Source organism: Pristis pectinata, chromosome 3 (assembly GCF_009764475.1).
Source record: "Pristis pectinata isolate sPriPec2 chromosome 3, sPriPec2.1.pri, whole genome shotgun sequence".
In the NCBI taxonomy this organism is placed as follows: Eukaryota; Metazoa; Chordata; class Chondrichthyes; order Rhinopristiformes; family Pristidae; genus Pristis; species Pristis pectinata.
Genome location: NC_067407.1, coordinates 102,169,958 through 102,192,194, shown reverse-complemented (window position 1 = coordinate 102,192,194; position 22,237 = coordinate 102,169,958). Strand labels below are relative to the sequence as shown.

The 22,237-nt window shown below is 41.6% G+C and overlaps 1 protein-coding gene across 2 annotated transcripts in view; it reads left to right on the top strand.

The window, feature by feature from the left end:
• LOC127568483 (echinoderm microtubule-associated protein-like 6) overlaps positions 1-22,237 on the top strand; it is a 240,932-nt gene that overhangs the window by 157,507 nt on the left and 61,188 nt on the right. For both annotated transcript variants that reach the window (XM_052012286.1, XM_052012285.1), the window contains exons 20-26: positions 294-421; positions 2,806-2,947; positions 5,581-5,733; positions 7,200-7,331; positions 14,251-14,339; positions 16,689-16,865; positions 20,355-20,556. In XM_052012286.1, the coding sequence (XP_051868246.1) occupies positions 294-421; positions 2,806-2,947; positions 5,581-5,733; positions 7,200-7,331; positions 14,251-14,339; positions 16,689-16,865; positions 20,355-20,556 (1,023 nt within the window). The remainder of the gene's footprint in view (positions 1-293; positions 422-2,805; positions 2,948-5,580; positions 5,734-7,199; positions 7,332-14,250; positions 14,340-16,688; positions 16,866-20,354; positions 20,557-22,237) is intronic.

Genomic DNA, 22,237 nt, shown 5'->3' with positions numbered 1-22,237 from the left:
TTGTCGCCCTGGGAAAATGTCTCTGACTGTCCACTCGCTCTATGCCTCTTATCATCTTGTACAGCTCTATCAAGTCCCCTCTCATCCTCTTTCTCTCCAAAGAGAAAAGCCTTAGCTCACTCAGCCTATCCTCATAAGACATGCTCTCCAATCCAGGCAACATCCTGGTAAATCTCCTCTGCACCAAAAAATTAATTTGGGGAGTGAGCAAAGAAGTAGGAGTAGAATGGAATGAGATGTAGAGGATGTGGTCAAATGAGTATTGTTTTGGTGAAATTTGTACTTCTTCACAGGTTTACTTTTGGAAGACAATCCTTCATTACGTGCCATTACATTGGGTCATGGACATATATTAGTTGGAACCAAGAATGGTGAAATACTTGAAATAGATAAAAGCGGATCCATGACCCTGCTAGTTCAGGTACTCATTGCTTCAAAAAGTATGCTATACTGATGCCATAATTCTGACACAATTTTTCAGTAAATTTCAGGCCAATTTCTCTGCATGTGTTTGACAATTTCCATGAAAAATATAGTACTCAGTGTATGATTTCATCACTAGATTCCACTTGATACTTCAAATCTATACTCTTAATTGATTTGGCAGTATTGTTTAGTGTGTTATTTGCTTGTTTGATTGTTGCTTTGGGTGACTGAATGAATGGGTTAGATTGTAAATGTGGTTAGATTTTCTGAATCAATTTATTTCCTTGATTTACTTTATTTTAAGTAAATAGAATATTAGTTATTAATAAGTTTTAGTCATTAATAAATCTTAGATATTAATAAATCTTAGTTATTTACATATTAATATTAACTATGTGGGAATGAAGGTCCACTGTACCCATGCCTCAATAATGTGGCAATCTGTGGAACCAGTACACAATGAGTTAGTGGAATTGTGAGTGTGTATTGTGTTAGGCGTTTAAGGAAAGTGCCTTTCCATAGGGTAAGTTAACAAGTATAACAATTGGAAGAATTTGTGGCGTGCTGTAACCAGGTTAATGGAAAAAATTGGAAGAGGTTTAAACAACAAAAGGTTCAAAGCAAGCAATGTTGTCAAAACAGAGAAAATATTGAAAATAAGAGCAAGAGTAGACATGCAGCACTTTAAGCATGCTGTGCAATTCATTACAATTATGGCTGATTTCAGGATAACCAGGTTCTTTGTATATCAGCTGTTCCCAATCTATGACCATTTCTGCCTTTCTATTTTCCCACTGAAGGAGATAAATTTGCATTTATCCACCTTGCACTGCATTTGCCTACTCGCTCATTTTGTCAAAATCACCCTGAAGCCTTCGTGTCCTCCTCACGACTTGCAATCCACCCAGTTTCATGTTGTTGGCAAAATTAGAAATATTACATTTGGTTCCCTCATCTAAATCATTGATATAAATTTTGAATAGCTGAGACCCAAGACATAAATGATCTATTACTTATCCAGAGAATGCCTTCTTGCTCTCGATTCTTCAGCTGAGGAAGCAGATGCTACCTTATCAGTTTTTCTTAGAATCTTTTGTTTTGGAGAGTTCTTCTGTCACTCGTAACTTTAGTGAGTATAACCCCATCCTTCACAATTTCTTTTCTTGTGACTGTTGCCACATCCTAGGAATCAGCGTGATTAATTTACACTGTATCATTTTCCAAAGCATGTCGAGGCTTCCTTATATAGAGGGATTCAAAGTTCAGACAATATTCCAGCTGTGGTTTTTAAAAACGTAGTAGCTTGTAATTTGTGTAATGCTGTTGTTTGCAGCATTATGCAAATGAAAATCAAATTTTCCTAAGTGCCCTTCACCTGGTTTGAGGCAACAAAATAATGACTATTTGTAGGTATTTTCACATTACTCCTGAAATTCAAACAGATACTTCATAGAGTCAGGCACACTTGCACGGTCAGGGTTTTCCATTTCTGCACTTGCACCCAACAATACTGATCTTTCCAGCATTTATGGGTGAAATTCAGTCACATCATGCTGAAATGTGTGTTCAATGATTACTTGCATTTACTCTGCATCTACACAATTAAAAAAAAATGCTTTCACTTGCAAGTCATGCATTAATTTCCACGGCACTCTAAAGGCTGAGTGTTCTGTATAAAATCTGCTCAGGTTTTGGAGCAGATGAATTTCTAAGTCAAAGGGAACCTTTTATGACTATCAGACACTACAACATTAAAGTTATCTTTTGTTTAAATCCAACAATCCAGACTCAGTATTGAATCCTCCAAATTTAGATAACTTGCTCTTTCTTTCTGTCCATATCAGAGCTGACAATTTCTGTCAGTCATCCATTTATGATTTTGGCTCAGTTTTCTCTGTCCACTAATATTGCCTGACCTGCTGGGTATGTACCACAGCCCTGCTATTAGCAAGCCATATGATAGACAAAGAAGCATGATGAGCTTCTAGTTGCCACATTCACCCATTTGGTCTCTCACTATCAGAGATATTCCTTTTGTTCTGTCCATCCCTTCCCCACCTTATCTGTATCTGAAAACTAACTTGTTTTTCCTCTTGTTCCTAGTCCCAACAAAAGGTTCTGAATCTGAAACATTAATTGTGTTTAGCTTTCCACAGATATTGCCTGACCTGCTGAACGTTTCCAATGTTTTCTATTTTAATGTCACTGTAACTATATCATATAACCATTTGGCATCAATTGATTGCAAGAACTCTATAGTCAATGGGCTAAGTCAATTGAAAGTCATTTTTAATTCCAAATGTATTTCTTCTTTCTCATTCACTTTATAGCCAAAAACGTTGCACATTGAAGAATATTTATTTTGTTTCATCTAATTAGGGTCATATGGAAGGGGAGGTTTGGGGTCTGGCAGCCCATCCTACTCTTCCTGTTTGTGCTACTGTAAGTGATGACAAAACATTACGAATTTGGGAACTCTCCTTCAACCATCGTATGTTAGCAGTACGTAAACTTAAAAAAGGTAAATGTTCCTTTTTCAATTTTGCATAATATGTCAAAAACTATCATGCAATGTTTGAACATTTTATTTTGTAAAATAGACATAACTGGATTGTTGAATATACTGTCACGAACCAGCAACAAAAGAAACACACTGAGCATGATTCAGTGTTAAAAACTATTTTATTAATTACTACTTATGATAATACGTAAAATAAAAGTAAAAATGTTAGTATGTTAGAATTCAAAAATGTTAAACCTCGAACGTTAACCCCAAAACTAAACTCTTCGTGTGTGTGTGTGTGTGTGGGTGGCAAAGTCCAAAACTCCCAGTTCCGGAATGGTTCTTAAAGTTCAGTTCCACAAGCCATAAGGTGAAACATGAGCAAGGGCTTCTTCAACAACCACCGTTGTCAGAAGATAAGACGTAGATGTAGAAAAACAGAGAGAGAGTACATACGAAATCCAAATGTTCCACGATGGAACCCAAACGACACTCCAGTGTTTACTCGGTAGTGACTGCCTCACCCCGAAAAGCATCCGAATCGTGGTCGTCCACACACAAATACCTGTTTCCTTCTACAGGTCAGCAACAAAGTGAACTCCACCGGATTACTTCCAACTTCCATACATGGATTTCAGTGGCAAACACAGTCATTGTTTCTCATCCATCGATAGAGAAAACTAGCAGGCTGGTGTCTCTCTCCCTTCTCTCTCTCTCTCTCTCTCCTTCTTCTTCTTCTTCTAACTTCTTCAACAACGTCATTACGTCCTTTATCTTCTATTGACGTAAGCACGCCCCACACACACACACTCTATCTTAAAGGGACTTTCACTGAGTCCGTAACAATACATATAATTAAGCATTTTCAATCTATGTAGTGAGAATAATTGTGAAGAAGAGACCATGTTCTATACAATTCATTGTTAAGGATATTATGTAATCTTTGATTAATTAATTGATGGCAGACCTATTGCAATGTTGTCTGACCATTGGTACTATTTACTGCACAGTGAAACAAAATTATTGATCTCTCTGGCCTCAGCTCCTCTTCTGTATCAGTTCCTCACAATCCTTAATTTCTCGATTTTTAAATACTTATCTATCTCCACCTTAAATATATCTTATCATCTGGCCTCGGCGACCGTCAGAGATAGAGAATTCCAGAGGTTCACTATCCAATGATTGAAGAAGTTTTTACGCTCCAGTATTCCATGTGTGGCATCAGCAACACCCTGTTCAACTACTGTAACAAAACCTCCCCATTTTTAAACTCAAACCCCTTTGCAATAAAGGTCAACATGCTGTTTGCCACCTTAACTACTTGTTGGACCTGCCTGCTAATTTTTTGTGATTCATGCACTAAAGCACCTAGATCCCTCTGAACTTCATTCATTTGCAGTCTCTCTCCATTTAATTATCCAAATAATTATCTGCCTTTTGATTCCTCTGACCAAAGTGCATGACCTCACACTTCCCTACATTAAGCTCCATCTGCCAGGTTTTCACCCAATCACTCAATCTACAGTATCTATGTTGCAAGGAGGACATAAGAAAGGGTATGAGAATGGAGAAATTTCTTGCAAAAACAGCAGCAAACTAAAAGGAAAAAAGCACAATTTTTATCAATTTGCCTCGACTTGCTCTATATCCTTTGAATCAGCTCTGGGCTTTATTTCTTAAGGCATATTTGAATTTCCCATTTTTTTTGGATAGTTGGGCACAGGAGTATTTGGTTATGCTACAAGGCAAGCAATTCAGAAACCTGAGCTAATGAAACAAAGGTTCCATTTCTACCACCATAGCTGAGGAATTTTAATTGAGTTAATTGGATAAATCCATTGGGGACTGTGAAACTGCTAAATTATTGTTTAAAACCCAACCTGGATCACTAGTATTTTTAGTTGAAATAGTCTCTGAATGGGAACACAAACAAGTCTTTTAATAATTTTATAAAACTCTACAGAATACTGACAGGAAGAAACGGTTTATTAAGCCTTCCTGAATAACTGGAATCATATTCTTTCCATGAACTTAGTCCAAAGCTCTACTGAACAGACTAATCCAAACATGCTGTAACCCAGGTCTTGTACGAAGACAGGAGTATGCTCTGCAATGTATTGCATAAATTATTCAATCTAATTCTGTGTTTGCATAACTTCTCAATGTTGGCTGCAGATGTTTAGAGAACCATGAACAGTAACAGCAAGATTGTTTTTAGGTATTGTCTTCAAAATACTAAATTTGCCATTTTCGTACTAGAGATGCTACCAGTTTCTTAAATAATCCCAATACTGTGATCTTAATCACCTTAAGTGAAAAGCCTATTTGAGCTATGTTTAACAATAAGCATCCTGATATTTGTGTTAAGTTTGACCTTACAATTTCAAATGTGTACCCTTTTATTCTGTGAGCTGAAAATTCAGTCTACTCTTGTTATAAGATGCCACCCAATAAAACAAATCAAGGCAAGAAGAAGCACACACCTCATTAAATAAATAAGGTACTAAACTAATGTCTCTAGAAGATGGAATCATTCCATACAAAAATAGATATTAGAAAATAGCAATTTGATATTTCTTAATAAAAGTGATATTACTGTATTTTGTTGATTTGAAAATGTTAATATGTTTCCTTTCTCATTCTTCTTTTAGGTGGGAGATGTTGTGCATTTTCACCAGATGGGAAAGTCATAGCTGTTGGACTAAATGATGGAAGTTTTCATGTAGTCAATGCTGATACTCTGGAAGATATGGTGGCTTTTCACCATAGGAAGGAAAATATATCAGATATCAAATTTTCAGCAGGTGAATTGAAGCAGTTAATCTTTGCTTCCCATTAGATCTGTTAATTAAGGATGCTTTATTTTATGAAAATTCTATTTTATTGTGCATTTTTGTGAATTTGGTAAAATTGTGCTTGGTGGATAAATAATATAGTGAGTTGCTAGTCAGTAGGTTAAACTGAAGGGCATAGATGATATGAACGTTGAGAAGAATGAAGAACATTCAATAAACTTTTCATTATCTTACATATGAAGACTTGATCTCTGAATGCAGAGTGGTGATTTTTCATGGAACTCTGTGTCTAGTTTTGACTCCCTTAGATATTAAGTGAAGCATGATTAAAGTCTTGAAGCACTCCATATTGGCTTGTTTTACACTGATTTGTCATTGCAATGCAATCCATTTACATTGACATTGCTACATGACATTAGTCTTCTATGTTTTTTTCTCTCTTAACTGACTTTAGCCTATAGCCTGAGGTTACAGGACTCATCAATCCAGATGCAGCAAGCATTCCTTTGCATCCTGTTCATGAGGACAGTTGGGATGAACAAAGTTGTTTGTCATAAATGTTGGTTTTCAATGGGACTTTTCAATAGAACATAGGATCTATAAAATTATATTTCTGACACCAAATTATATAAGTGCATTCTGAATTGTTTATATGCCAATTTGGGTCACCATATTCAATAATTGGGCATTGAAAAACTGGCATGGTGCCATTCTATTTGTTCTCCAATGCATTTGTCAATCCTGTTCTGTAACCTACTGCAAGGTTAAGAAAAAGAACAGCAGGATTCTCCTGTTCTCTGATTTTTCTGTCTTGCTCTGTAGGCAGATTGAATATTTGGAAGTTTCAGGTATAAATCCAAATCAGAACATTGGTATAAATCCATACTTTTGTGTTTGTAAGTGTTCTGATTTATATCTCCCCTGCTTCTTTAATTTCGATGGTCTTGTGTTGTATATTATTCCTCACAATAAATAGGTCAGTGTGTAGAAAAAGTGGCTTGAAATGACTGCCTTATGAAGAAGTGCCAGATCTTATACCATTCCCATAGCTGAGAAAAAGAACGTGGCTTGAAGGAAAGAGCTGCAACCATTAATACAATTGGTAGCATTTGTTGTTATGATGAATTGTGCAGAACAGTGTCCTTGAACTCTTTTGATTGTTTTAGAGTCAACTGAAGAATTCTCAGGTTTTGTTTCATATCCATTGCAGGTTATGTCAATTGTATTTGTGTACTAGTAATACATTTGGTTAAATGGAAATGACATTCTTTTTCCACCCAACCTTGTGTGTACCTTGTTTTTATTTGTATGTCTCACAGTGACTTATTAATAATTTTATGTACTGTACTCTGAGTAAAATCAACCAGCTGAATTCTTTACAGATTACAAAAAAAAATGTGTGTTTGGGGAATGTGTAAGAGAGAGTATGAATAACTACAATTTTTTTTAAAAGCACATTTTTATTATGCTCCTAGATGCAGGGAAATACCTAGCAGTGGCTTCCCATGATAACTTTGTAGATATCTACAATGTGCTTTCAAGTAAAAGAGTTGGCATATGTAAAGGAGCTTCTAGTTATATTACTCATGTGGACTGGGATGCAAGAGGTAAGAAAGATATTTAAGTCCTTTCAATTCTTTCAATGAATCTTTTGAAGTCTACGTAAAACAATCCATGTTCCAAACCTACCCTGCACTGCTCTCCAACTCTTTCTCTACTACATTGATGACTGCATTGGTGCCGCTTCCTGCACCTGTGCAGAGTTGTCAATTTTATCAACTTCACGACCAACTTCCACCCTGCCCTCAAATTCACTTGGTCTATCTCTGACACTTCTATCCCCTTTTTTAATCTCTCTGTCTCCATCTCAGGAGACAAATTATCCATCAACATCTACTACAAACCCACAGACTCCCACAGCTACCTCAACTACACCTCCTCCCATCCTGTCACTTGCAAGGGCACCATTCCTTTTTCTCAGTTCCTCCATCTCCACAGCATCTATTCTTATGATGAGGCCTTCCATGAGAGGACATCCAAGATGTCCTCCTTTTTCAGAAAATGGGATTTCCCCTATACTGCTGTTGATGGAGCCCTCACCCACATCTCCTCCATTTCATATGTCATCAGCAGCCAATCATGATCCACCCCTTTCCCTGATGGCGCAGCCTAATCTAATCTTTAGGTTTCTGATCCTGAACCCCATGACTGACATGATCCTCTCTCCTCCTTCAACTCCTTTGCAACTTGTGAACCATCCCTACTATCTACCTATTTACCAGTGGACACCGCTGTTAAGACCGTGGAGAATAAGCCTTTGGCTGCATTAATTTTATAAAGCCAGTCCTATAGGGGACATGCCTTTTACTATGGAAAGCCCTTAAACAAAACATTTGCTAGCCTGCTACTAACTGCCCTAATGTGCCTTGCTGGGCACTGAAGAATTTCCAGGCCAGTAGTTTTGCATGTAACAAGAAGATGACAATGCACAAATAGAATGTTTGTGTAATGTGAACTTAAGATGAGGAGATCTTGAGTGTTGGGAAGACCTCCTTTTGCATAACTGGCTTGTGCTGTGTGAGCATGTAGGAAAATCATGGAATTGGCATCTTGGTTTGCTGCATGCCATTGGATGCCTGAGCACCTCTGTGTGTTGGTGCATCAGACGCATTGAGAATGCGTGACGGGAGAAAAAAATCAGATTTTGTGAAATGCACAATAAGTTTCAGGCTGCACTTCTTCAATTTTCTGAAGAAATTGTGCCTTGCAGTATGCATAAATGTTACCTCAAACAATAGAGTTCCTGTGCCACTAAATTTAAACCTATCTGCTGATATAAAGGATATTCTTTGAAATTATAATATTATAATTAATTATTTTAATGAAATTTTATTCGACTTGATTTTGGTGCCAAGTGTAAAATAATGTGCTAAACCGTGCTTCATCTGTTTGCTCCATTCTGTTGTAGCCAGTTATCATGATAAGTGCTAAACCGTGCTTCATCTGTTTGCTCCATTCTGTTGTAGCCAGTTATCATGATAAGTACAGTTTGCTACTTTCAGTGAGAGATGATTTTGAGCTCCCTTATAATGGACCAGGAGAACCTCTGAAGCACAAGCTTCAGTCCTGGAATCCCTCATATACTTTACTACTCATAGTTCTGGTTCACTTGGATCCCCTAGCCCCTTGTATTACATAGTGCAGTGCAGAAAAATATTATGCTATCTGCACGACACAAGTGTCAGACAATGACTGTCACCAATAAGAGAGTCTAATAACCAATCCTTGACTAATTAAGGTGAAATTTAGGTTATTAAATTCTCTCTTTTATTGGTGATAATCAGTGTCCGGCACTTAGTTGCATTATCATTGTCAGCTGCTAACATGCAGGGTGTCACTATTGACCAGAATCTTAATTCAATCAGCCACACAGATTTTGCCGCTACAAAAGCAGGTGAATCGTATCCTGACTCCTCAACACTTTTTCGACATATACAAGCTAAATGTCAGGAGTGCTGTGGAATGCTCTGTGAATGAGATAGCGGTCAAAGCTCAACGCCATTCAGGGTCAAGTAGCTGATTGATTAGCAGCCGACCCACCAGCTTAAGTATCCATTGCCTTCACTGCTAGAGCATCATGGATACAGAATGTACCATCTCCACAGTGCATTGCAGTTATTCGCCAAGGCCTCCTAAACCTGCAATCTCTGCCACCTGGTAGGGAAAGGTATATCACTGTACCTACATCATTGTTGGGGTATAAATGTTAGAAGTAGCCACTTGGAATCCAGAGGTACAGTTTATTTAGTCAATATGAGGATGTAAGATAGAATCTTTGAATCCCTCAGATTGTCAGAATATACTGCCTTTTGTATACATTTGACACAATGACAATATTTGGTGATATTTAGTGATGTGACCTTACACATGTTGGGGAAGTGGACTGGTGACCACTTTTACAATTCCGCCTCCCCACAACTTGCCAAGTCAGCAAGCTTCTTTCTCTCTTCAATTACACCATCAGATATGCACACTACCCAGATGTCTTGTCACTATGATTCCCATTCATCTTGTCCCTCTTCACCCTTCTTTCCTAATTTTTGAGGGTCTAACATAATAAACATTCTATGCTGACTGCTACATTTTAAATATCCAGTACTGAACCATTGATCATCTATCATGCTTTGAGGTTTAGTTACATTTACAGGCTTTTAACCAGGACAGAGTATATTGTTAAAATTGTAGCTTATGCATTTAATAAATTAACATATTCATAACTTGTATAATTAGTTCTGCACGTTTGTTTATCTTACACAAAAATGATTAACATAGTATAAGAATATTACAAGCTGGTGCTTATGGTTACAATGCTTCCAAAGTCTATCTCCCCATTAATCTGTACCTAATAGCTTTATCTAATGCTAACAAGCACTATGGAAGTACCTTCACCAGAAAGACTGTAACACTTCAAGAAAGCAGCTCGCAGCTACCACCTCAAAGCAATTAAGAATGATCAATAAATGCTGTCCTTGCCAGAGTTGGTCTCATTCAGTGAACAAAAAAAATAAAGACTTTAAATAGATTTGGAGACAATATGTGTCTGACTCCAAAGGCTCTCTGACTTTTAAGTGTATACTGTAGCCGAACGCGGCGAGTTGCCGAAAGGAAAACTCAGAGACGCGGAGGCTGAACCGGAGCACACTTTACTGAGACCAGCAAAACGCGCGTGCCTCAAAAGTACACGAGAGCCTCTCCGGCGGACGTGACGTAAGGTTCCCGCCAGAAGGCCCGGTTAGTCTACGACGCGCTCCTGTGTGTCCACTCGCGGCCGTCGATGGCAGTTCAAGTGCCGTGAGTACGGGCCGCTACACCTCCCCCCACCCCTCCCCAAGAAACGTCCATCGGGGGCGTGTGTCCCTCTTGGGTGGCCTGCCCCGCCGGTGCAGTGAGGGTACCGTCACCGGCTGCTCAATATCCAAATGCGCCGGTCTGAGGCAGTCCACTGTGAAAGTCTCCTCGTGGTCACCCACCTCCACGACACACATAGATCTGTTGTGCTGGCTCACCTTGAAGGGCCCTTCGTATGGCCTCTGTAGAGGTGACTTGTGCATGCCCCTGTGAATGAAAACTTACTGACAGTCCCAGAGGTCCTTAGGGATAAAGGACGGTGTAGTGCCATGTCTGGAGGTCGGAACCGGTGCCAGGGTCCCTATCTTGTCCCGCAGCCTCATTAGCACTTCTGTCAGCGTCCCCGCTGGATCTTGGGCCCCTGGCATGAACTCGCCCGGGACCGTCAGGGGAGTGCCGTAGACCAACTCCACCGAGGAGGTGCCCAGGTCCTCCTTGGGGGCTGTGCGGATGCCCAGTAAAACCCAGGGGAGCTCGTCTGTCCAGTTGAGCCCTCTGAGGCGCGCCATCAGGGCTGACTTGAGGTGTCTGTGGAATTGCTCGACCAAACCGTTGGACTGTAGGTGGTACGCCGTGGTGTGATGCAACTGGGTGCCCAGGAGCTGCACCAGTGCTGTCCACAAACCTGACGTGAACTGTGCCCCTCTGTCGGAGGTGATGTCCACTGGGAGTCCGAACCTGGCAATCCAATTTGCGATGAGTGTCCTGGCGCAGGATTCAGTGGACGTGTCCGCTAGCGGCACAGCCTCCGGCCATCTGGTGAACCTGTTGACCATGGTAAAGATATACCTGGCGCCCCGGGAGACGGGCAGGGGGCCAACGATGTCCACGTGGATGTGCTGAAACCTCCCAACCATTGGCTGGAACTGCTGGAGGGGGGCCTTCATGTGCCGCTGGACTTTGGCGGTCTGGCAGTGTACGCAGGTCCTGGCCCAGTGTCCGACCTGTTTGCGCAAACCATGCCAGACGAATCTGTCCACTACCAGCTTGATGGACGCCCGGATGGATGGGTGGGCCAGGTCGTGCAGCATGTCGAACACCCGACACCTCCAGGCTGCTGGTACCACGGGTCGGGGTTTGCCAGTAGACATGTCGCACAGGAGCCGAACCGCTGTCGGGCCGACGGGGACGTCCTCCAACTGGAGTCCCAAAACGGCGGTGCGGTAGGCCAGGATCTCGGTGTCCGCCTGTTGCGCCTGCGCCAGCACCGTGTAGTCGATCCCTGGGGCTGAGGTGGTCACTGAGTGGATGTGGGGGCGGGACAGTGTGTCGGTGACCATGTTGTTCTTCCCTGCAATGTGGCGGACATCTGTGGTGAAATCCGAAATAAAGGAGAGGTGCCTCTGCTGCTGAGCCGACCATGGGTCCGATACCTTTGCAAGGGCGAAGGTGAAGGGATTGTGGTCTGTATACACGGTGAAATCCCTTCCCTCGAGGAAATACCAGAAGTGCCGGATAGCTAGGTAGAGCGCTAGCAACTCCCTGTCGAAAGCACTGTACTTAATGTCTGGTGGTCGCAGGTGTCGGCTGAAAAAGGTGAGCAGTCGCCACTGGCCCTCGACAAGCTGCTTCAGGACTCCGCCGACCGCCGTGTCAGAAGCGTCGATTGTGAGCGCCGTGGGTACATCGACTCTCGGGTGTTCTAGGAGGGCTGCCTTCACCAACGCCTCTTTGGCCCGCTCAAAAGCCTCCGTGGACTCCGTGTCCCATGCCACCTCTTTTGCCTTGCCGGCCATCAGACCGAACAAGGGACTAATGATGTGCGCCGCCGCCGGCACGAACCAATGGTAGAAATTTACCATCCCCACAAACTCTTGCAGGCCCTTGACCGTGCTGGATTTGGGAAACTGGCGGATGGCCTGGACCTTGTCCGGTAGAGGGGTGGCTCTGTCCTTGTTGACCCTGTGGCCCAAGAAGTCGATCTCCGTCAGCCCGAACTGCCAGTCCGTGGTCGCTCAGGCGCTGGCAGAGTTGGCGCAAATGTGCCACGTGCTCTTTGCATGACTTGCTGGCCACCAGGGTATCATCTAGGTAGATGAAGATGAAATCCAGGCCTCGCCCCACTGAGTCCATGAGCCTCTGGAAAGTCTGCGCGGCGTTCTTGAGGCCAAAAGGCATCCTTAGGAATTCGAACAACCCGAAGGGGGTGATGAGGGCTGTCTTGGGCACATCGTCGGGGCGCATGGGGATCTGATGGTACCCCCGGACAAGATCGATTTTTGAAAAGATGGTTGGCTGTGAAATCCTGGATGTGGGGCACCAGCTATCGGTCGGCGGTTGTGGCGTCATTGAGTCTCCTGTAGTCCCCGCAGGGCCTCCAACCGCCTACGGACTTGGGCACCATGTGCAGCGGAGATGCCCGAGGGCTGTCCAAGCGGCGGATGATCCCCATCTCCTTCATCTTCAGGAACTCCTCCTTGGCGAGGTAGAGCTTATTGGGTGGGAGCCTACAGGCACGGGCGTGCAGCAGTGGTCCTCGTGTGGAGATGTGGTGCTGCACGCTGTGCTTGGGACCGGTAGTGGAGAACTGTGGGGTGATGATGGAGGGGAACTCCGCCAGCACCCCGGTGAACTCGTCACCCGAGAGTGTGATGGAGTCTAGGTGGAGGGCCGGGAACTGGGCTTCTCCGAGCTGGAAGGTCTGGAACGTCTTGGCGTGGACCAAACGCCAGCCTTTCAGGTCGGCCAGAAGACGGTTGTCCTGTAGGAAATCTGCCCCTAGTAACAGCTCTGACACCACTGCTACCGTGGAAGTCCAGGTAAAACAGCTGGGCCTGAAACGCAGCGGGATGGTACGTGAGCCGTACGTCTGGATGGTGGTGCTGTTCGCAGCGGATAAAAGGCAGGGCTTATGGCCATCCATGAGCGCCAGCATATCATCCATCAGCTCGGATGGCTTGCGGTCACCCAGGCCGTCCGTGTGCAGAAGCCGCACGGCTTGCTTGTGGCGGGAGAGTCCGAAAGTGCAGATGAGGAGCGCCTTGATCTTAGCGTACCTGTCTTCCGTTGGTGGATGGTGCAGGAAGTCGATGATCTGGCCTGCCGTGTCCTGGTCAATGGCGCTGACCACGTAATAGTACTGCGTGGCGTCGGCTGTAATGCCTCTGATACTGAACTGGGCCTCAGCCTGTTCGAACCAAACATGGGGCTGAGTGGCCCAGAAAGTCGGGAGCTTGAGCGAGACTGCGTTGTGCGAGTCGTTGGAGTTCATGTCGCGGGTTCCAGATGCCGTCTGGAAGCGTCGGGGTCAACAAATGTAGCCGAACACGGCAAGTTGCTGAAAGGAAAACTCAGAGATGTGGGGGCTGAACCGGAACACACTTTACTGAGACCAGCAAAGTGCGCACGCACGCACGCACTCAAAAGTACCCTAGAGCCCCTCCGGCGGACGTGACGTAAGGTTCCCGCCGGAAGGCCTACCCCGTGGTTAGTCTACGATGCACTCCTGTGCGTCCACCCACGGCCACCGATGGCCGTTCGAGTTCCATGAGTACGGGTCGCTACAATACCATGAAAATCAAAGCATATGTTTGGCTGTGTGGCTTTCTTTGGATGAATGATATCATTGTGGCATATAATATTCATAAATGGTTGTTGAAACGTTTGTGTCTCCTGCAGGGAAGTTATTGCAAGTGAACTCGGGTGCCAAAGAACACCTATTTTTTGAAGCACCAAGAGGGAGAAGACAAACAATTAGAAATACAGAGGTATGAAATTCACTACTTGTGGTGTACAAGTTATGTTTTAATATTGAGTTGAAGGTCAACAAAAATATTTTTCCATCTCATGCTCTGTGAGCGAAAGTGTTTTTGGAGACTGAAAATGTTTTTGGAGACTGATAGTCATTTAACGAAATTTTAAAGTTCAATGTTCCATATATGTAAATAACCATATGTGTTTAAATCATTGCTAAAATGCATCCTTTGAATTATGCACAAGTTGAGCAATGTTCCATAGTTGTATTCATATCACATTCTGTTTTGGTGCTCATTTTGCAAACTATCAATTTAGGCATAAAAGGTGATGCGATGTTCCAAGGATCACCCAAACATAACACTTCTCTGACTACTACATTTTTTAAATGTTTGCATTAGTCATCACCTTACCATCTCTATCTCTATTTTTAAAAAAAATTACAGAATTCCTTTTATTGTTGAGTTGTACTTCCATTTATTTTTCCTTGTTCATATGCTCAGTTCCCCTACTCTCTGTCCTGAAAAATATTCTGGAGATGCTTAATGTTGTAGAAACATCAGTTATTAGGTACTCGTCAACTATTTGTAACATCACTGACTTAGTTAAAAAATCAAATTAAGAGTAAAACTACTGTTTAAGAGGATTAAATTTTCTGCAGCCATGTTACTCTTTCAAGTGGTCTTTGAGGGCTCGGGAGTGGAAAATGTGACATTGTATTTGTTTCCCAACTCTCTAGTTGCCACTAGCACTTTTTACTAGTACCTTTCGGCCATGATTGAATGGCTGGGCAGGCTTAAGGAGCTTGGGGACTTATTTCCTGCTCCTATTTTTTTGTCATCTTGTGTTCTTTCTAGGACTTTTATACCAGAATTAATGGCACACAACAGACAAATTCAGGGGAAGATGTGCTTGGTGGTGGGATCCCGTTGTAGATGGCAAAAGTTGTGAAGAATGATATGTTGGATGCGAAGGCTGGTGGGGTGGTGGGTGAGGACAAGGGCACTCTATCCCTGTACTGCCTGTGGGGGGATGGGGTGAGGGCAGAAGTACAGCAAATGTAGGAGATGTGTGTCAGGGCACAATCAATAGTTGGGGTGGGGGGTGGGGTGGGAAGATCCCCTGTTTCCCGGAAAAGGACATCACAAATGTCCTTAAGTGGAAGGCTTCATCACGAGAACAGATGCTGTGGAGACAGAGGTGTAGTCGAGGTAGCTGTGGGAATCTGTGGGTTTCTAGTAGATGCCGATGGATAATCTGTCTCCTAAGGTGGAGATCAAGAAAGGGGTCAGAGGTGCTGGAGATGGACTAAGTAAATTTGAGGGCAGGGTGGAAGTTGGTAGTGAGGTTGATAAAATTGACAACTCCACACAGGTGCAGGAAGCGGCACTGATGCAGTCATCAATGTCGCAGAGAGTTGGGCAACGGTGCCAGGGTAGGTTTGGAACATGGATTGCTCCATGTAACCAACGGAACGGCTAGCATAACTGGGGCCCATGTGAGTGCCCAGGGCTACACCTTCGATTTGGAGCCAAAAGAGAAGTTGTTGAGGGTAAGCACAAGTTCTGTCAGATGGAGGAGGGTGTTGGTGGAGGGGAACTGGTTGGGTCTGTCTTAGAAGGAAAGTCTCACAACCAATAAACCAGATTGAAACTCTGTAGTCATACCACATCTGGTTGTGAGTAGTGGTGACAGTTAAACAGCTGATGGAAGGAGAAAGAGGATCCAACTGCACAGCCATCCTCAAAGAGAGTGGAACCCAGAAGGATGAACTTGAAGTTAATGCAACATAGATGCACTGGATTCATTCCAGGAATAAAGCATTTGTTCTGTAAAGAGAAATCAAGTATGATTAGTCCTATTCCTGGAGTTGAAAAGAAAAGAGGTGATCTCATTGAGATAGGTAAGATCATGAGGGAGATTGACAGCCAAAAAGCTGTTTCTTACAGAAGGATTTTAGAATCAAAAAGGATATTCTTAGCATATGAAGTCAACCATTTAGGACAGAGTTGAGGAGAAGTTTCCTTCTGCTGTAAATCTTTGCAATTCTGTTCCTCAGACCACGGTTCCTACAACATAATGAAGAGGCTTGATTTGATCACTGTTTTTACAACTTTTATCCCTGAGTGGTTTACCATAAACAACTTGCCACATACAAAATATTCTGGTGGGCAATCATGTATGATTTCAAGGACAATCATGTATAATTTCAAAATTCTTCTCAGTAGAATTCTACTTTCTACACCAATTTTTTCTTTATAATTGCCAAATATTGTGTGTTGAGGTCACTTATTCTGTTGGAGAATAGTTAATATTAATTGAAATGTATCTGAAGATTTACTTATTTCCTTTCTTTGATGCAGATAGAGAAAATAGAGTGGGCTACTTGGACATGTGTGTTAGGACCCACATGTGAAGGAATCTGGCCGACGCATAGTGACATAACGGATATCAATGCAGCTTGTCTAACCAAAGATGGAAAACGTTTAGTGACTGGGGATGACTTTGGCTTTATTAAGCTCTTTTCATACCCTGTAAAGGTAAATTAATTGGCACAAGTAGTGTTTTTATTATAAATAAAATTGTTTTATTGGTCATTCAATTAATCTTTCTTTTAAATCGTTTTTGACATATTTCATTCTTGCATATACTGTGTATGTGTGTCATAAACATGCTTCCTTAGTCAAATTATGCAGTTGTACAAACTTACAGTAGTTTGCATTTTTATCCATTGTTGCATGTGTTAACAGTATGTGTAGAGTATGTATGCTCAGTCAGTTCTTAACCTCTAACTAAGTCCATTGGAGCATGTACAGACTTAATCATCTGAGACATGAGCTTGAACAGCTGGAACCTTCTACAAAACTTTGTTGCAACCCAAAAAAAGTTATTCACATGATTCAATCCTTAAAGGGGTAAAAGGTTTAAAGTTCACACTACTTCGCCTTTAGAATCGTAGAGAGAAACAACACCGAAGTAGGTCCTTCAGCTACCGAGTCCATTGCTGACCATCAACCCCCCCATATGCAATATTTAATTCTACATTAATCACATTTTTTATTCTTCCCACAGTCTCATCAACACCCCCAGATTCTATCATACACCTACACATTAGGACAATTTACAGTGGCGAATTTACCTATTAACCCACATCTATGGGATGTGGGAGGAAACTGGAGCACCTAGAGGAAGCTCACACGGTTACAGGGTGAATGTGCAAACTCCACATATTGTATATAGCACCCAAGGTCAGGATTGAACTCAGGTCTCGGGTACTCTGGCGCTTTGAGGCAGCAGCTCTACAAACTGCATTGCTTTTTGTTTTAGATCTACGGTTCTAAAACAAGAAGTAAACTTATTTAATATACTTACAATTCTACAAATTTAACTGAATCCACTGGTTTCCGCACACATTCAATAGTCTTGGTGTTACATGCACTGAAGTCATTGATTCAAGATATATGTTGGAGTATTATCCATCCTAGGACTTAACAATGTTGACTCCCCTTGACTCTCCTACGAAACATCATATGTTGATGTTTTGAATAATAGTTGGACTCTCAGTCATCTTTCAGCTTTGTTAATCCCCCAGGTGTCATTTGATAGAATTAAGTAGTCAGTGTGGACTTTATAGAATAATTCCTAAACCTGCATAGCTTCATTATATCCCACCTCTTCATGTTTGACCTGCTGGAGGGTCCCAGTGGATGAAGACTTTTCTATTGAACCCCTTTTCTTTGCAGCATGCATCATTATGCTGTGCCTGAATCAGACTCGATCACATCCAAGTTTTCTATTCATTATCATTTCAGCTATGTATCTGTTTGGAGTGGGCAGTTGTCATATAACTTGGTAGAAATGCTGCACTGTCATTTCATAGTAATTATCAGTCGACCTTCAATCTACTGTTTTTTCAATGCCTCCTTTACCATGTGAATTGACCTTTCTGTTTCCCCATTCGAAGTCAGTTGGGAAGGGGATGTAACACAATATTTTAATCTATTGTTTTTCATGAATTGCTACAACTGAAATAATCTAAACCAAGGACCATTATCTGATATGTCTTCAGGAAGTCCGTGCGTGACAGAAGTAGATCTTAGCACATCTATCGTTTGCCTATGATGGTGTGTAATCCCATGTGCTTTATTTTTCAAGAGGTTTTTCACTTTTTTTTACACAGATCATCGTAGACCAACTGGAATGGTTTTGCAGGCCACTTCTATACCATATTTTAGTACTTTAGGAGGTTGTGTTCTTCATTCTTCTAGATCTTCTAGGTCTTCTAGATCCATATCAATGCCAGGCAATAGACAAATCCTCTAGTTGCTACCTTTGTATTCACTATACTGAAGTAGCTGCATGGAGTTCTTCCATAATGTTGCTTTGAAATTCCTTTGGTATCATTACCCCTCATTCACATTTTGTATGACCTTGATCTTCTACCAAGTTTCTTAATTCCCTCAGAAATATCCAGAAATCTATGAATAAATGCAATGACTGGGCCTGTACTGCATGCCCCAGGGTAGACATTCTAAAGGTTCACCATCTCTCAGTGAAGAAATTTCTCCTTATTCTCAGTCCTACAAGGCCTACCCCTTATTCTGAAACTGTGTCCTGGACTCTTCATCCAGGGGAATCATCTTCCCTGAATGTAGTATGTCAAGCCCTTAAGAATTTTGTACATTTCAATGAAATCTTTTATTCTTCTAAACCCAAGAGAATACAGTCCCGGTCAACTTGATCTCTCCTCATATGGCAAACCTCCCATTGTTGGAAATAGTCTAATGAATCTTTATTGCATTCTCTCAATGGCAAAACATCATTGGGTAAGGAGGCCAAAACTGTAACAATACTGCAGGTGTGATCTTATGCCTGTATTCAAATCCACTTGTAATTAAAGCTAATATAGCATTTGCCCTCTTAATCACCTGCTTCTCCTGCATGTTGGCCTTTAGTCACTTGTATTCATGCACATTCAGGTCCCTTTGAAGATTAATACTATCTAATATTTCACCATTCAAACAAAGAGTTGATAGAGTTTGTGAAAATCTGGCCCAAGCACCAATCCCTCCAGTACCTCAAGAGTTGCAGCCTGCCAACCAAACACAATCCATTTATTCCCACTCCTTGCTTTCTGTCCGATAATCAATTCTCAATTGTCAGCATATTACCCCCATTCCTGTGCAAGGCCTCGTCTTCTAAAAATCCAAATACGCCACTATCTACTGGTTCACCCTTGCTAGTCTCATTTCCAGCAGATTTGTCAAACATGATTTTCTTTCATATATCCATATGTTGGCTCTGTTCACTCCTATTATTCTTTTCAATGTGTTCTGTTAATATAGCATTCATTATAGATCCCAGCAATTTTTGGCCTTGCTTCTTCCTAAATAGGGCTTGGCAAATTTCTGACAACTGATAGTAGGCTACTAGTTTGGTAGTCCCCTTTTTAGCTGTTCCTCCTTTCTTAAATAGTGGAGTCACTTCTGCTATCCTTCAATTTACCAAAATAATTCTAGAATCTATATCATTTTGGGAGATGATAAAGCATTTACTATCTCCAAAGTCAACCATTTTCACAACTTTGTTGTAAATCATCAGGTCCTTGGGATTTATCAGCTTCTAAGCCCAACAACTTCTCATGTACTATTTTTTGATTAATACTTACTTTCTTCATTCTTGAGCACAATTGATTCTCCAGTATATCTGGCATATCTTTGTACTTCTGTGAAGACAGACACAAAGCAAGCGTTTAATTACTGTGCTTTTTCCTTATTCCTCATTATAAATTCTCCTATCATTGTATGGTGCCCACTCTTGCTTGCATGGATTACCTCTGTCACTTTTCTCACTTATGTAATCCAATGTAAATCATGATTAAGGAAACCAAATATTGCAGAAATCCAGCATTCAAAATTATCATCAAGCCGTGAAATGTCAAAATTAACATCTAATTTAGAAATACCATAAGAATTATGCAGAAAGTATAAGTCCTTATATAATAATGCAAATACTTTCTTTCTTTTCAGGGTCAATATGCAAAGTTTAAAAAGTATGTGGGCCACAGTGCACATGTGACTAATGTGAGGTGGGCACAAGATGACAGCTTGTTGCTGTCAGTGGGTGGTGCTGATACTGCTTTGATGATCTGGAGTCAGGAAACTGATGGAAACAGGGACAAGAAGTCTGTGGACAGTGAAGAATCTGATACTGACACTGACGAGGATGGAGGTAAACTGAATATTTATCAAACATCTTAGAAAATTCACTGTTGTGGTGAAACTGCTATTTTGAGCAAAACTGTAGGAATGGACCAGTGTAATATATAAACTCACAGAGGGGTTTGCCCAGATTTCAGTTTGCAATGAAGTTTTCAAGACCATATCAAGAAACCCCACTAATCTTGGTTTGTATTAACTGATGGAAAATATTAATGTATAATTCTGGTTGTCATGTTTCTCAAATTTTCTTTTCCATAGTCCTCTGCTTCCTTTGGATTGTTCAGTTTTAGATCAGAAATTCAATCTAAAACATCATTGAAATCTATTGCTTAATTTTTCAACTGCTTCAGGAACTCTTTTGAACAACAAACTATTCTGATAACCTTATGTTTTGGAGAGAGGGTGGGATCAGAAGTAATCAGCTCTTAATGTCCAAAGATGGTTTCTGAGGTACACATGCAGGCACACGAATACTAAGTACCCAGTAGCAGCATCAAGAGCCAACCTCATGATAATGTATCAGTGGATAATGCTGATTTGCTGCCACTACTGCCATTTTCTAAAGTTACATTTAGCAGTATACACTGTCATAATATCTCGTACATAAACATGAATTAAATACTTGTTGAATGTTTCAGTAATCTGCAGTAACTGGTCTAGCTGTTGCCAAAGAACTGCTTTTGTGATCTATAGCTGTATGAGAAATGGATTTCTTCCAGATGTTTGTCATTTGGTTATGCTTTCTTTTGGAATTGAGCATGTCACGGAGCAAGCTTCTGGAAGAGAGGAGGATGGAAGATTTGGTGGAAAATGGCCATTCTGCAACCAAGGATTTTTAGGAAGGAATTTTCTTATCTCTTCCCCCCCCCCCACCCCACCACTTGCAACCATTCCCCCCATACACACCTACCACCGCCCCCCCACCCCCAATCAGTGAAGATTAATGCTAAAGTAATTTTGGTTCACTAAAAAGGTTATGTCTGAAATCTAGCAAGTACTGCTGCTGGAGCTGCAACTTTAGATTAAAAAAAGCAAAATATTTCCTATAACTAATACTGTGGCTGTGGTTCTTAACAATTATGCATCAGTCGCTTCCAGCCTGCTGCTGAAGATGTAAACAACATTTCACAGTTTGTAGTACACTGCCACATGAGAGATCTCTGATCACAAGACAAATCAGGTTTGAGTTGCAGAGAAGGTTGGGGGAGGGATGGTAGGACAAAGGGAATATCTCTTGTTTCCTTTGTCCTATCCATCTCTTCCCTGCTGCTCTTCGCAACATGAAACTTAATTGTCTCTTTCCCAATTCTGATGAAGGGTATTCAACCTGAAACATTAACTCTGTTCCTCTTTCCACAGATGCAGCCTGGCTTGCTGAGAGTTTCTTATGTTTTCTCTTTTTATTTCAGATTTCCAATATCTTTTGTTTATTTTCATTGTGAGGGAAGAGTATGTTTCTATGAATATGACACTGTCAGGCCATGACTTGACTAAACTGTGTGAGACTATACAGTTTGGGGACATTCCCAGATCTGATTTGGAATTCGCAGGGTTGACTGAGCTGGATGTGCTTTTATTGCACAAGAGACTGCAGATGCTGGAATCTGGAGGAACAAACAAAGTACTGGAGGAACTCAGCAGGTCAGGCAGCATCTGCAGAGGGAAATGAACAGTCGACTTTTCAGGTCAAG